The 14,917-nt window shown below is 50.4% G+C and overlaps 1 protein-coding gene across 18 annotated transcripts in view; it reads left to right on the forward strand.

The window, feature by feature from the left end:
• The window catches only part of nup62l (nucleoporin 62 like), a 63,852-nt gene extending 56,411 nt beyond the window's left edge, over positions 1-7,441 (forward strand). For all 18 annotated transcript variants that reach the window (XM_070883191.1, XM_070883193.1, XM_070883202.1 and 15 more), the window contains exons 12-13: positions 5,408-5,474; positions 7,268-7,441. In XM_070883191.1, the coding sequence (XP_070739292.1) occupies positions 5,408-5,474; positions 7,268-7,359 (159 nt within the window). In that variant the 3' untranslated portion in view covers positions 7,360-7,441. The remainder of the gene's footprint in view (positions 1-5,407; positions 5,475-7,267) is intronic.
• Positions 7,442-14,917: the final 7,476 nt, after the last annotated feature.

The following is a 14,917-nucleotide window of genomic DNA, read 5'->3' on the forward strand; positions in this document are numbered from 1 at the left end:
GCAATGTACTGGTCAGGTGGGCAGAACAGTGGCAAATGGAATTCAATCCGGAGAAGTGTGAGGTTATGCATTTGCAAAGGTCTAACAAGGCAAGGGAATGCACATTAAATGGTAGGACACTGAAGTGTAGAGGAACAAAGATACCCTGGAAGTGCATGTCCACAGATCCCTGAAGGTAGCAGGCCAGGTAGATAAGGTGGTTAAGAAGGCATACGGAATACTTGCCTTTCTTAGTCGAGGCATGGAATACAAGAGCAGGGAGGTTATGCTGGAACTGTGTAAAACACTGGTTAGGCCGCACAGCTAGAGTACTGCGTGCAGTTCTGGTCACCACATTACAGGAAAGATGTGATTGCCTGGAGAATTTTGGCTATGAGGAAAGATTGGAGATGCTGGGTCTGTTTTCTTTGGAACAGAGGAGACTGAGGTGTATAAAATTATGAAGGGCATGGATAGAGTGGATAGGAAGGACCTGTTTCCCTTGGCAAGAGAGGTCAACAACCAGGGGGCATAGATTTGAGGGGAAATGTCTTCACCCAGAGGGTGGTGGGGGTCTGGAACTCACTGCCTGAAAGGGTAGAGGCAGAAACCGCACCACATTTAAAAAGTACTTGGATGTGCACCTGAAGTGCTGTAACCAACAGGGCTACGGACCCAGAGCTGGAAAGTGGGATTAGGCTGGGTAGCTCTTGGTCGGCCGGCACGGACACGATGGGCCGAATGGCCTCCTTCCGTGCTGTAAATGTCTATGACCATACCCCTCCCCTGATAGTCCTCTGTTTAACTCCTTTAATTAACAATTCACCAGCTAGTGGGAAGTGTCTCCAAGTCCGAACCTAGGAAGGCTGAGTTTTTGTATTCCCGCTGATCTGATTATCAGACGGTGTGACTGGCCAATCCAGAATGTCGGGATTTCCCCTCTTTTGGGGGCTACTTGTTGTGTATACGATGTCAGGAGTCCTTCTCAATCGAGGTCCAATCTTGGACAGTTAAGGGTCTGTTGGATACCTCTGGTCATTTTTGGGGATCCCAATACCACTATGACATAGTATTCCATAAACAGGCTGAATGGCCCAACTGGTCCATGCTGGTGATTATACACCGCTCTAACCTCCTACCTTTCTACATCAGAGCGCATCAGCAAACCCTCCTATTCCCATCGCCCTCTGTGCTTATCCTTAAATGCATCAATACTATTCAGCTCAACCACTCCCCTGGCAACATTCCACATTCTCACCACTCTCTGTTTAAAGAAGTTTCTCCCGAATTGCCTATTAGATTTATTAGTGACTATATTTATGCCACTAGTTCTAGTCTCGCTTGCAAGTAGAAACATCTTCTCTACGTCTACCCTATAAACCCTTTCATACTCCAAGACCTGTACCAAGCCACCCCTCAGTCTTCTCTTTTCGAGAGCAGAGTGCCAGCACCAACTGAGTGGGGCTCAGTGGGAAATGCGTATCCCTGCATTAGAAGTGATGCTGACGTGAGTATACGGGATCATTGGACAAAGATTGGAGAGTGACTGTTCTGAGAGGTTGTGGCAAAAATCCTTTTAAAATCTATATTCTGTTATTGCAGCCAGCCGAACTCTCCAAATGAAACCAATGAACTATTCTTTAAATGTCATGGCTTCAAGCTTAAGTGGGTTACGAGCAGAATAAAATAGTTGACCCACTCTCCTGTTATTTGAAGTACTAATTGAACTGGAATCCGCTTCAGCATTCCTGCGCTGAGCCTTGAGTACAGCACTGTCCTGTGCTGTGGCTGGGTCCTGTGTATGTACAGCACTGTCCTGTGCTGTTGCTGGGTCCTGTGTATGTACAGCACTGTGCTGTTGCTGGGTCCTGTGTATGTACAGCACTGTCCTGTGCTGTTGCTGGGTCCTGTGTATGTACAGCACTGTCCTGTGCTGTTGCTGGATCCTGTGTATGTACAGCACTGTCCTGTGCTGTTGCTGGGTCCTGTGTATGCACAGCATTGTCCTGTTGCTGGGTGCTGTGTATGTACAGCACGGTGCTGTTGCTGGGTCCTGTGTATGTACAGCACTGCTGTTGCTGGGTCCTGTGTATGTATAGCACTGCTGTTGCTGGGTCCTGTGTATGTAGAGGACTGTGCTGTTGCTGGGTCCTGTGTATGTAGATCACTGTCCTGTGCTGTTGCTGGGTCCTGTGTATGTACAGCACTGCTGTTGCTGGGTCCTGTGTATGTAGAGGACTGGCCTGTGCTGTTGCTGTGTCCTGTGTATGTACAGCACTGTCCTGTGCTGTTGCTGGGTCCTGTGTATGTACAGCAGTGTCCTGTGCTGTTGCTGGGTCCTGTGTATGTACAGCACTGTCCTGTGCTGTTGCTGGGTCCTGTGTATGTACAGCACTGTGCTGTTACTGGGTCCTGTGTATGTACAGCACTGGCCTGTGCTGTTGCTGGGTCCTGTGTATGTACAGCACTGTGCTGTTGCTGGGTCCTGTGTATGTACAGCACTGTGCTGTTGCTGGGTCCTGTGTATGTACAGCACTGGCCTGTGCTGTTGCTGGGTCCTGTGTATGTACAGCACTGTGCTGTTGCTGGGTCCTGTGTATGTAGAGCATTGTTCTGTGCTGTTGCTGGGTCCTGTGTATGTACAGCACTGTGCTGTTGCTGGGTCCTGTGCTGTTGCTGGGTCCTGTGTATGTACAGCACTGCTGTTGCTGGGTCCTGTGTATATACAGCACTGCCCTGTGCTGTTGCTGGGTCCTGTGTATGTACAGCACTGTCCTGTGCTGTTGCTGGGTCCTGTGTATGTACAGCACTGCTGTTGCTGGGTCCTGTGTATGTATAGCACTGCTGTTGCTGGGTCCTGTGTATGTAGAGGACTGTGCTGTTGCTGGGTCCTCTGTATGTAGATCACTGTCCTGTGCTGTTGCTGGGTCCTGTGTATGTACAGCACTGCTGTTGCTGGATCCTGTGTATGTAGAGGACTGGCCTGTGCTGTTGCTGTGTCCTGTGTATGTACAGCACTGTTCTGTGCTGTTGCTGGGTCCTGTATATGTACAGCACTGTCCTGTGCTGTTGCTGGGTCCTGTGCTGTTGCTGGGTCCTGTGTATGTACAGCACTGTGCTGTTGCTGGGTCCTGTGTATGTACAGCACTGGCCTGTGCTGTTGCTGGGTCCTGTGTATGTACAGCACTGTGCTGTTGCTGGGTCCTGTGTATGTACAGCACTGTGCTGTTGCTGGGTCCTGTGCTGTTGCTGGGTCCTGTGTATGTACAGCACTGCTGTTGCTGGGTCCCGTGTATGTACAGCACTGTGCTGTTGCTGGGTCCCGTGTATGTACAGCACTGTGCTGTTGCTGGGTCCTGTGTATGTACAGCACTGTGCTGTTGCTGGGTCCTGTGTATGTACAGCACTGCTGTTGCTGGGTCCTGTGTATGTAGAGGACTGTGCTGTTGCTGGGTCCTGTGTATGTAGAGGACTGTGCTGTTGCTGGGTCCTGTGTATGTAGAGCATTGTCCTGTGCTGTTGCTGGGTCCTGTGTATGTACAGCACTGTCCTGTGCTGTTGCTGGGTCCTGTGTATGTACAGCACTGTCCTGTGCTGTTGCTGGGTCCTGTGTATGTACAGCATTGTCCTGTGCTGTTGCTGGGTCCTGTGTATGTACAGCATTGTCCTGTTGCTGGGTGCTGTGTATGTACAGCACTGTGCTGTTGCTGGGTCCCGTGTACATACAGCACTGTGCTGTTTGTGGGTCCTGTGTATGTAAGCACTGCTGTTGCTGGGTCCTGTGTATGTAGAGGACTGTGCTGTTGCTGGGTCCTGTGTATGTAGAGCACTGTCCTGTGCTGTTGCTGGGTCCGTGTATGTACAGTACTGTCCTGTGCTGTTGCTGGGTCCTGTGTATATACAGCACTGTGCTGTTGCTGGGTCCTGTGTATGTACAGCACTGTGCTATTGCTGGGTCCTGTGTATGTACAGCATTGGCCTGTGCTGTTGGGTCCTGTGTATGTACAGCACTGCTGTTGCTGGGTCCTGTGTATGTAGAGCATTGTCCTGTGCTGTTGCTGGGTCCTGTGTATGTACAGCACTGTGCTGTTGCTGGGTCCTGTGCTGTTGCTGGGTCCTGTGTATGTACAGCACTGTGCTGTTGCTGGGTCCTGTGTATGTACAGCACTGTGCTGTTGCTGAGTCCTGTGTATGTACAGCACTGGCCTGTGCTGTTGCTGTGTCCTGTGTATGTACAGCAATGTCCTGTGCTGTTGCTGGATCCTATGTATGTACAGCACTGTGCTGTTGCTCGGTCCTGTGTATGTAGAGCATTGTCCTGTGCTGTTGTTGGGTCCTGTGTATGTACAGCACTGTGCTGTTGCTGGGTCCTGTGTATGTACAGCACTGGCCTGTGCTGTTGCTGGGTCCTGTGTAAAGAAATATGGAAAATAGGTGCAGGAGTAGGCCATTCGGCCCTTCGAGCCTGCATCACCATTCAATAAGATCATGGCTGAACATTCCTTCAGTACCCCTTTCCTGCTTTCTCTCGATACCCCTTGATCCCTTTAGCCGTCAGGGCCATATCTAACTCCCTCTTGAATATATCCAATGAACTGGCATCAATAATTCTCTGCGGCAGGGAATTCTACAGGTTAACAACTCTGAGTAAAGCAGTTTCTCCTCATCTCAGTCCGAAATGGCCTACCCCTTATCCTAAGATTGTGTTCCCTGGTTCTGGACTTCTCCAACATCGAGAACATTCTTCCCGCATCTAACCTGTCCCGTCTCGTCAGAATCTTATACGTTTCTATGAGATCCCTTCTCATCCTTCTAAACTCCAGTGTATAAAGGCCCAGTCGATCCAGTCTCTCCTCATACGTCAGTCCAGCCATCCCGGGAATCAGTCTGGTGAACCTTCGCTGCACTCCCTCAATAGCAAGAACGTCCTTCCTCAGATTAGGAGACCAAAACTCAACGCAATATTCCAGGTGAGGCCTCACCAAGGCCCTGTACAATTGCAGTAAGACCTCCCTGCTCCTATACTCAAATCCCCTAGCTATGAAGGCCAACATGCCATTTGCCTTCTTCACCGCCTGCTGTACTTGCAGGTCCTGTGTATGTACAGCACTGCCCTGTGCTGTTGCTGGGTCCTGTGTATGTACAGCACAGACCTGTGCTGTTGCTGAGTCCTGTGTGTATGTACAGCACTGCCCTGTTGACAGGGCCTGTATCTTGTACAGCATGCCCTGACCCTGGGTCCTGTGTATGTACAGCACTGCTCTGTGGCTGGGTCCTGTGTAAATACAGCACTGCCATCCTTTAGGCAGTGTTGAAAGTGTGGTTTAAGTGTGGCATTGTGTAGGGAAATTGTCGATATGTTGTCGGAATGGGTTACAATATCCAATCACATTGCTTTCTCTGTCCTGCTCGGACTTTTCTGTTTCAGCTGCAACAAATTTGCAAAATTCTCAATGCCCACATGGATTCTCTGCAATGGATCGACCAGAGCTCAGGTAACCATTCTTGGGCTGCCTTTAAAAAGGCATCAAATATACATTGAAAGGAGCCAGAAGCTTGTGTTGTAGATGGTGCTAAAAACATTGTCTGCTTATCATCACATTGCTGTGGGAGCACAACCTGGACACAAACTGGCTGCCACCTTTCCACATTACAACAGTGACTACACCAGAAGTACTTCATTGGCTGTAAAGTGCTTTGGGGCGTCCTTCGTGAAAGGCGCTATAGAAATGCAAATTCTTTCTTCCTTTGTTGCTCCAGCCACTTTAACGCAGAGCTGAGGTGTTCACACACTGACTACTCGTGATGTCAGCAGGAGCGGGTCTGCGGGGATCATCCTTCCTCCACCCCACGGCATTTTCTCTGCTGTCCTGCCAAGCCCGAGTCAGAACAAATTGTCCTCCACCATTTACACAACTCCTGCAGCTTTGAATGGCGCTCCTGTCCCAGGGAATGTCTCTGAAAAATTAAATAAACATTTCCCTCTGAGTGAGGGCCCTGTCGTGCAGGACGGTGGGGGGAGGTGGAGTGAGGGCATTGTCCTGGGGAGGAGAGGAGTGGGGGTGAGGGAGGGAGGGGGGAGGGGGGAGAGGGAGGGAGTGAGGAGTGAGGGGGGGAGAGAGTGAGGAGTGAGGGGGAGGGAGGGAGGGGGGAGAGGGAGGGAGTGAGTGGGGGGGAGGGAGGGAGGGGGGAGAGGGAGGGAGTGAGTGAGGGGGGGGGAGAGTGAGGAGTGAGGGCATTGTCCTGGGGAGGAGAGGAGTGGGGGGGAGGGAGGAGGGGGGGGAGTGAGGAGTGAGGGCATTGTCCTAGGGAGGAGAGGAGTGGGGGGGAGGGAGGAGAGGGAGGGAGTGAGGGGGGGGGGGGGAGTGAGGAGTGAGGGCATTGTCCTGGGGAGGAGAGGAGTGGGGGGAGGGGGAGGGAGTGAGGAGTGAGGGAGGGGGAGAGAGGGAGGGAGTGAGGGCCCTGTCGTGCAGGACGGTGGGGGGAGGTGGAATGAGGGCATTGTCCTGGGGAGGAGAGGAGTGGGGGGGAGGAGAGGGAGGGAGTGAGGGGGGGGGGAGAGGGAGGGAGTGAGGAGGGGGGGGGGTTAAGAGGGAGGGAGTGAGGAGTGAGGGCCCTGTCGTGCAGGACGGTGGGGGGAGGTGGAGTGAGGGCATTGTCCTGGGGAGGAGAGGAGTGGGGGGGAGGGAGGGAGGGGGGGGGGGGGGGAGGGAGGGAGGGTGGGGGAGGAGAGGGACGGATGGAGGGAGGGGGGGGGGGGGGAGAGGGAGGGAGTGAGGGCCCTGTCGTGCAGGACGGTGGGGGGAGGTGGAGTGAGGGCATTGTCCTGGGGAGGAGAGGAGTGGGGGGGAGGGAGGGGGGGGGGAGGGAGGGAGTGAGGAGTGAGGGCCCTGTCCTGATGTAGAATTGGGCCACACTGACGGGGCCAGCCAGGGTCTCTTGCTCACAACCTCGAAGCAGTTGCGATGCTGTGATTGTCCGCGGCACTCCTGAAGTTGGGATGAGGGGAATCGACCAGGATTCCCACGTCTGATTGACCTCCAGTGAACCCTGTCGATCAGTATTGGATCACAAGGTGCAGCATCCAGCCAGAGCTCAGTGTTCCCCCTCCAGAATTAATGTGGCTGGATTGGTGTGTATGTGCTGGCCCTGAACCTGTGCTGCCTTGGCAAAGACCTGTTACAGACTGGGACCGATGCTCAATTCTCTCCGTCTCTGATTGCACCATGTCGCTCAGCTCATCCCCCTCATTCCCTTTCTCGCTAACGCTCTTTCTGCCTTTCCTCAGTCTTGCTGCAGAAGAAAGTAGAGGATGTCTCGAAACAATTTGAGGTGCGACGGAAGGAGCAGGAGAGGAGCTGCAGAATTACCTTTGACTGAATGCTGCCAGTACGTAACTCGCGCCATCAACCTTGATCTTTCTTCGCATTTGTTTTTCAATAAAGAATCCTATTATCACTCAGCAGGTATTAGACACACTGACTGATGACAAGTCTGGCTTTTAAACGCTGCGATAATTGGAAGGGACGAGAGTGGTTGAGGGGTTCTGCCAGAATGTTAGTGTAAGAGACGGTCAGAAATCAAGACCCCAAGGGAGAGATTGGGGGAGGGGTCGTTACTGCAGTGAGACCCCCTCCAGGGTGTAGTGAGACACTTCCTTCCTTTCCCGCCCCCCCCCCCCCCGCCAAGGGTGTAGTGAGGGGTTTGAGGGTGTGTGTCTGTGACGGGGTGAAACATAGAAAATAGGTGCAGGAGTGGGCTATTCGGCCCTTCGAGCCTGCACCACCATTCAATAAGATCGTGGCTGATCATTCACCTCAGTACCCCTTTCCTGCTTTCTCTCCATACCCCTTGATCCCTTTAGCTGTAAGGGCCATATCTAACTCCCTCTTGAATATATCTAACAAACTATCATCATCAACAACTCTGCAGTAGAGAATTCCACAGGTTCACAACTCTGAGTGACAAAGTTTCTCCTCGTCTCAGTCCTAAATGGCTTACCCCTTATCCTTGGACTGCGACCTCTGATTCTGGACTTCCTCAACATCAGGAACATTCTTCCTACATCTAACCTGTCCAGTCCCGTCAGTATTTTATGTTTCTATGAGATCCTGCTCAATCTTCTAAACTCCAGTGAATACAGGCCCAGTCGATCCAGTCTCTCCTCATATGTCAGTCCTGCCATCGCTGGAATCAGTCTGGTGAACCTTCGCTGCACTCCTTCAATAGCAAGAACGTCCTTCCTCAGATTAGGAGTCCAAAACTGAACACAATATTCCAGGTGAGGCCTCACCAAGGCCCTGTAAAACCCCCCTGCTCCTAAACTCAAATCCCCTCACTATGAAGGCCAACATACCATTTGCCTTCTTAACCGCCTGCTGTACCTGCATGCCAACTTTCAATGACTGATGTACCATGACACTCGGGTCTCGTTGCACCACCTCTTTTCCTAATCTGCCGCCATTCAGATAATATTCTGCCTTCATGTTTTTGCCACCAAAGTGGATAACCTCACATTTATCCACATTATACTGCATCTGCCATGCATTTGCCCACTCACCTAACCTGTCCAAGTCACCCTGCAGCGTCATAGCATCCTCCTCTCAGCTCACACCGCCACCCAGCTTAGTGTCATCCGCAAACTTGGAGATATTACACTCAATTCCTTCATCTAAATCATTGATGTATATTGTAAATAGCTGGGGTTCCAGCACTGAGCCCTGCGGCATCCCACTAGTCACTGCCTGCCATTCTGAAAAGGACCCGTTTATCCCGACTCTGCTTCCTGTCTGCCAACCAGTTCTCTATCCACGTCAATACATTCATACATTACCCTCAATACAATGTGCTTTAATTTTGCACACTAATCTCTTTTGTGTGGGACCTTGTCAAAAGCCTTTTGAAAGTCCAAATACAGTACATCCACTGGTTCTCCCTTGTCCATTCTACTAGTTACATCCTCAAAAAATTCCAGAAGATTTGTCAAGTGTGATTTCCCTTTCATAAATCCATGCCGACTTGGACCGATCCTATCACTGCTTTCCAAATGCGCTGCTATTTCATCTTTAATAATTGATTCCAACATTTTCCCCACTACTGATGTCAGGCTAACCGGTCTATAATTTCCCGTTTTCTCTCTCCCTCCTTTTTAAAAAAAAAAATTGTTGTTACATTAGCTACCCTCCAGTCCATAGGAATTGATCCAGAGTCGATAGACTGTTGGAAAATGATCACCAATGCATCCACTATTTCTAGGGCCATTTCCTTAAGTACTCTGGGATGCAGACTATCGGGTCCTGGGGATTTATCGGCCTTCAATCCCATCAATTTCCCTAACACAATTTCTTGACGAAAAAGGATTTCCTTCAGTTACTCCTTCTCGCTACATCCTCGGTCCCCTAGTATTTCGGGAAGGTTATTTGTGTCTTCCTTTGTGAAGACAGAACCAAAGTATTTGTTCAACTGGTCTGCCATTTCTTTGTTCTCCATTATAAATTCACCTGATTCTGACTGCAAGGGACCTATGTTTGTCTTCACTAATCTTTTTCTCTTCACATACCTATAGAAGCTTTTGCAGTCAGATTTTATGTTCCCAGCAAGCTTCCTCTCCTACTCTATTTTCTCCCAGTCCTCAGGTTTGCTGATTTTTCTTGCCAATTTATATGCCTCTTCCTTGGATTTAACACTATCCCTAATTTCCCTTGTTAGCCACAGTTGAGCTACCTTCCCCGTTTTTGTTTTTACTCCAGACAGGGATGTACAATTGTTGAAGTTCATCCATGTGATCTTTAAATGTTTGCCATTGCCTATCCACAGTCAACCCTTTAAGTATCATTTGCCAGTCTATTCTAGCCAATTCACGTCTCATACCATCAAAGTTACCTTTCCTTAAGTTCAGGACTTTAGTCTCTGAATTAACTGTGTCACTCTCCATCTTAAAGAATTCTACCATATTATGGTCACTATTCCCCAAGGGGCCTCACACAATAAGATTGCTAATTAGTCCCTTCTCATTACACATCACCCAGTCTAGGATGGCCAGCTCTCTCGTTGGTTCCTCGACATATTGGTCTAGAAAACCATCCCTAATACACTCCAGGAAATCCTCCTCCACCGTATTGCTACCAGTTTGGTTAGCCCAATTATATGTAGATTAAAGTCGCCCATGATAACTGCTGTACCTTTATTGAATGCATCCCTAATTTCTTGTTTGATGCTGTCCCCAACCTCCCTACTACTGTTTGGTGGTCTGTACACAACTCACACTAGCGGTTTCTGCCCTTTGGTATTCCGCAGCTCCACTCATACCGATTCAACATCATCCAAGCTAATGTCCCTCCTTACTATTGCATTAATTTCCTCTTTAATCAGCAACGCTACCCCACCTCCTTTTCTTTTCTGTCTATCCTTCCTGAATGTTGAATGCCTCCTGGATGTTGAGTTCCCAGTCTTGGTCATCCTGGAGCCATGTCTCCGTAATCCCAATTATATCGTATTCATTAATAGCTGCCTGCGCAGTTAATTCATCCACCTTATTTCAAATACTCCTCGCATTGAGGCCCAGAGCCTTCGGGCTTGTCTTTTTAACACACTTTGTCTCTGTAGAACTTTGCTGTGTCTGTGTGTGAGAGAGGGGGGGCGGCTGTGTGTGTGTGTGTGTGTGTGAGGGGGCGGCTGTGTGTGTGTGTGAGGGGGGGCTGTGTGTGTGTGTGAGGGGGGGCTGTGTGTGTGTGTGAGAGGGCGGCTGTGTGTGTGAGGGGGGGCTGTGTGTGTGTGTGAGGGGGGGCTGTGTGTGTGTGTGAGGGGGCGGCTGTGTGTGTGTGTGTGTGAGGGGCGGCTGTGTGTGTGAGGGGGGGCTGTGTGAGGGGGGGCTGTGTGTGTGTGTGAGGGGGGGCTGTGTGTGAGGGGGCGGCTGTGTGTGTGTGTGAGGGGGGGCTGTGTGTGTGTGTGTGAGGGGGCGGCTGTGTGTGTGTGGGGGGGCTGTGTGTGTGGGGGGGGGGGGCTGTGTGTGTGAGGGGGGCAGCTGTGTGTGTGAGGGGGGCAGCTGTGTGTGTGAGGGGGGCAGCTGTGTGTGTGAGGGGGGCAGCTGTGTGTGTGAGGGGGGGCTGTGTGTGTGAGGGGGGCAGCTGTGTGTGTGAGGGGGGGGCAGCTGTGTGTGAGGGGGGCAGCTGTGTGTGTGAGGGGGGCAAGCTGTGTGTGTGAGTGTGAGGGGGGGGCTGTGTGTGTGAGGGGGGGGCTGTGTGTGTGTGTGAGGGGGGGGGGGCTGTGTGTGTGTGTGAGGGGGGGGCTGTGTGTGTGTGTGAGGGGGGGGCTGTGTGTGTGTGTGTGAGGGGACTGTGTGTGTGTGAAGGAGTGTGTGGTGTGCGTGTGTTGGGGGATCTGTTTCAATATTCAATCAGCGAGCTGACATGTCCATTGCATGTCACCAATAGTATTTATAGCGATGCACAAATACATCAATCATTTCTCCTCGCATTGCTTTTGGGCCAGACACTGCTCTGAATTCTCCAGTAGATGGAGCAGACTAATGTTGCAAGCTCCTCTTCCTTGATTGGGGGTGGATATCGAGTGACACAACTTAGAAACATAGAAAATAGGTGCAGGAGTAGGCCATTCAGCCCTTCTAGCCTGCACCGCCATTCAATGAGTTCATGGCTGAACATGCAACTTCAGTACCCCCTTCCTGCTTTCTCGCCATACCCCTTGATCCCCCGAGTAGTAAGGACTTCATCTAACTGCCTTTTGAATGTATTTAGCGAATTGGCCTCAACTACTTTCTGTTGTAGAGAATTCCACAGGTTCACCACTCTCTGGGTGAAGAAGTTTCTCCTCATCTCGGTCCTAAATGGCTTACCCCTTATCCTTAGACTGTGACCCCTGGTTCTGGACTTCCCCAACATCGGGAACATTCTTCCTGCATCTAACCTGTCTAAACCCTTCAGAATTTTAAACGTTTCTATGAGATCCCCTCTCTTCTGAACTCCAGTGAACACAAGCCCAGTTGATCCAGTCTTTCTTGATAGGTCAGTCCCACCATCCCGGGAATCAGTCTGGTGAATCTTCGCTGCACTCCCTCAATAGCAAGAATGTCCTTCCTCAAGTGAGGAGACCAAAACTGTACACAATATTCCAGGTGTGGCCTCACCAAGGCCCTGTACAACTGTAGCAACACCTCCCTGCGCCTGTACTCAAATCCCCTCGCTATGAAGGCCAACATGCCATTTGCTTTCTTAACCGCCTGCTGTACCTGCATGCCAACCTTCAATGACTGATGTTCCATGACACCCAGGTCTCGTTGCACCTTCCCTTTTCCTAATCTGTCACCATTCAGATGATAGTCTGTCTCTCTGTTTTTACCACCAAAGTGGATAACCTCACATTTATCCACATTATACTTCATCTGCCATGCATTTGCCCACTCACCTAACGTATCCAAGTCACTCTGCAGCCTCATAGCATCCTCCTCGCAGCTCACACTGCCACCCAACTTAGTGTCATCCGCAAATTTGGAGATACTACATTTAATCCCCTCGTCTAAATCATTAATGTACAATGTAAACAGCTGGGGCCCCAGCACAGAACCTTGCGGTACCCCACTAATCACTGCCTGCCATTCTGAAAAGTACCCATTTACTCCTACTCTTAGCTTCCTGTCTGACAACCAGTTCTCCATCCACGTCAGCACACTACCCCCAATCCCATGTGCTTTAACTTTGCACATTAATCTCTTGTGTGGGACCTTGTCGAAAGCCTTCTGAAAGTCCAAATATACCACAACAACTGGTTCTCCCTTGTCCACTTTACTGGAAACATCCTCAAAAAATTCCAGAAGGTTTGTCAAGCATGATTTCCCTTTCACAAATCCATGCTGACTTGGACCTATCATGTCACCTCTTTCCAAATGCACTGCTGTGACATCCTTAATAATTGATTCCATCATTTTACCCACTACTGATGTCAGGCTGACCGGTCTATAATTCCTTGTTTTCTCTCTCCAATGTAAGTGGGGTTACATTGGCTACCCTCCACTCGATAGGAACTGATCCAGAGTCAATGGAATGTTGGAAAATGACTGTCAATGCATCCACTATTTCCAAGGCCACCTCCTTAAGTATTTGCATTAGCCTCAGTGCCACAGCTCCTGTGCCTTCTCCCATGTGGGTAACGAGAGCCAGCATAGAGCGGCGTCAGCAGTGTGGGATTATGGGAGATTGACATCTTCATTGTAAGTGAGGGGAAAGTTTTCAGCCCTGGCTCCCAGTATGTGCTGAACAATTCCAACTGATTGTTGAAGACTTGGTTTTCTGGGTCATGGTGACAAACTCCTGCTCTGGCTGATGATTGGTTGGTACCAGAGTCCCTGTGTCTATGGGTGCAGCACACTAACACAAAGCAAAACACTGCCGATGCTGCAATCTGGAATAACAACACAAAATGCTGGGAATCTCAGCGGGTCTGGTCGCATCTGTGGAGAGAAACAGAGCTAACATTTCGGGTCTGTGACCCTTCGTCAGAACAGGAAAAGTTTGAGTTGTAACAGATTTTTAAGGAAGTGCAGAGGCAGGGAAAGGGGCAGGGGAGGGAAGGACAAAAGGGAAGGTCTGTGATAGGGTGGGAGGCAGGAGAGATTAGTGACGAAAGGGACGGTCGGCAAAGGGAGATGGTAATGGCACAAGTTAGGAAACCAAAGATGAGTCTAGAGAGGTTGTGAATGGTGGGATCACCACCAACTGCCCGCGAAAGAGAGAGAAAAATAAATAAAATGGGTGTTATTTGCACACAAAAATGAGCCAAAGATGGGCAGAGGTTACTCTCTGAAATTGTTGAACTCGATGTTGAGTCCAGAAGGCTGTAATGTAAAGTGCCTAAACGAAAGATGAGGTGCTGTTCCTCCAGCTTGCATTGAGCTTCATTGGAACAGTGTAGGAGGCTGAGGACGGTGAGGTCAGAGTGAGAGTGGGGAATTAAAGTGACAGGCGACCGAAAGCTCAGGGCCACACAGGCTGATTGGAGGTGTTCCGCAAAGCAGTCACCCAATCTACGCTTGGTCTCCGTAATGTCAAGGAGACCACATCGTGAGCAGCGAATACAGTATACTGAATTGAAAGAAGTACAAGTAAATCACTGTTTCACCTGGAAGGCGTATTTGGGGCCCTGGATAGTGGGAAGAGAGGAGGTAAAAGGGCAGGTGTTGCATCTCCTGCGCTTGCACAGGAAGGTGCCATGGGAAGGGGAGGAGGTGCTGGGGGTGACTGCGGAATGGATCAGGGGGTCACGGAGGGAGGTGGTCCCTTCGGAACGCTAAGAGGGGAGGGGTGAGGAAGATGTGATTGGTGGTGGGATCACACTGGATGTGGCGGAGTGCATCTTGTCGCCAAGAGCATGCAGAAAATAAGCGCAGGCAGCGGAAGGAGCGTGCGGCAAACCAGACTCCCACCCACCCTTTCCTTCAACCACCTGTGACAGAGACTGTAATTCCCACATTGGACTGTTCAGTCACCTAAGAACTCACTTTTGGAGTGGAAGCAAGTCTTCCTCGATTTTGAGGGACTGGCTGCCTATGATGATGGATGAGGAAATGCCCAATTGCCTTTCCTCCCTCTGGCTCAAGGTAACTTTGCTGGGCCATGACACACATTAGCCGGACAATTAGCTGCTTCTCCTGATTGCTGCTCTTGTCTAGAAGTACTGGTATTGCAACCACAATCTGCACCATCGCCCTCTCCAAATATGCTGAGGTGCTTTAGTACATGGCCGGGGTTCCTACTCTCATTTGCTGCTCAGCGTTCTCTAACTGGGATAGGAGAAATTCAACCATTGTTTTCTGCAGAACTCTGAACCAGCAAAGGATCTCAGTCTGGTTTTTCACAGCAAGATGATGAGTAGACTAGAGTGAAACACACACATGCTGGTGAAGCTTGTTCAGCAGAATGGCCAT

This window comes from Pristiophorus japonicus, chromosome 6, assembly GCF_044704955.1.
Source record: "Pristiophorus japonicus isolate sPriJap1 chromosome 6, sPriJap1.hap1, whole genome shotgun sequence".
NCBI classification, from domain to species: Eukaryota; Metazoa; Chordata; class Chondrichthyes; family Pristiophoridae; genus Pristiophorus; species Pristiophorus japonicus.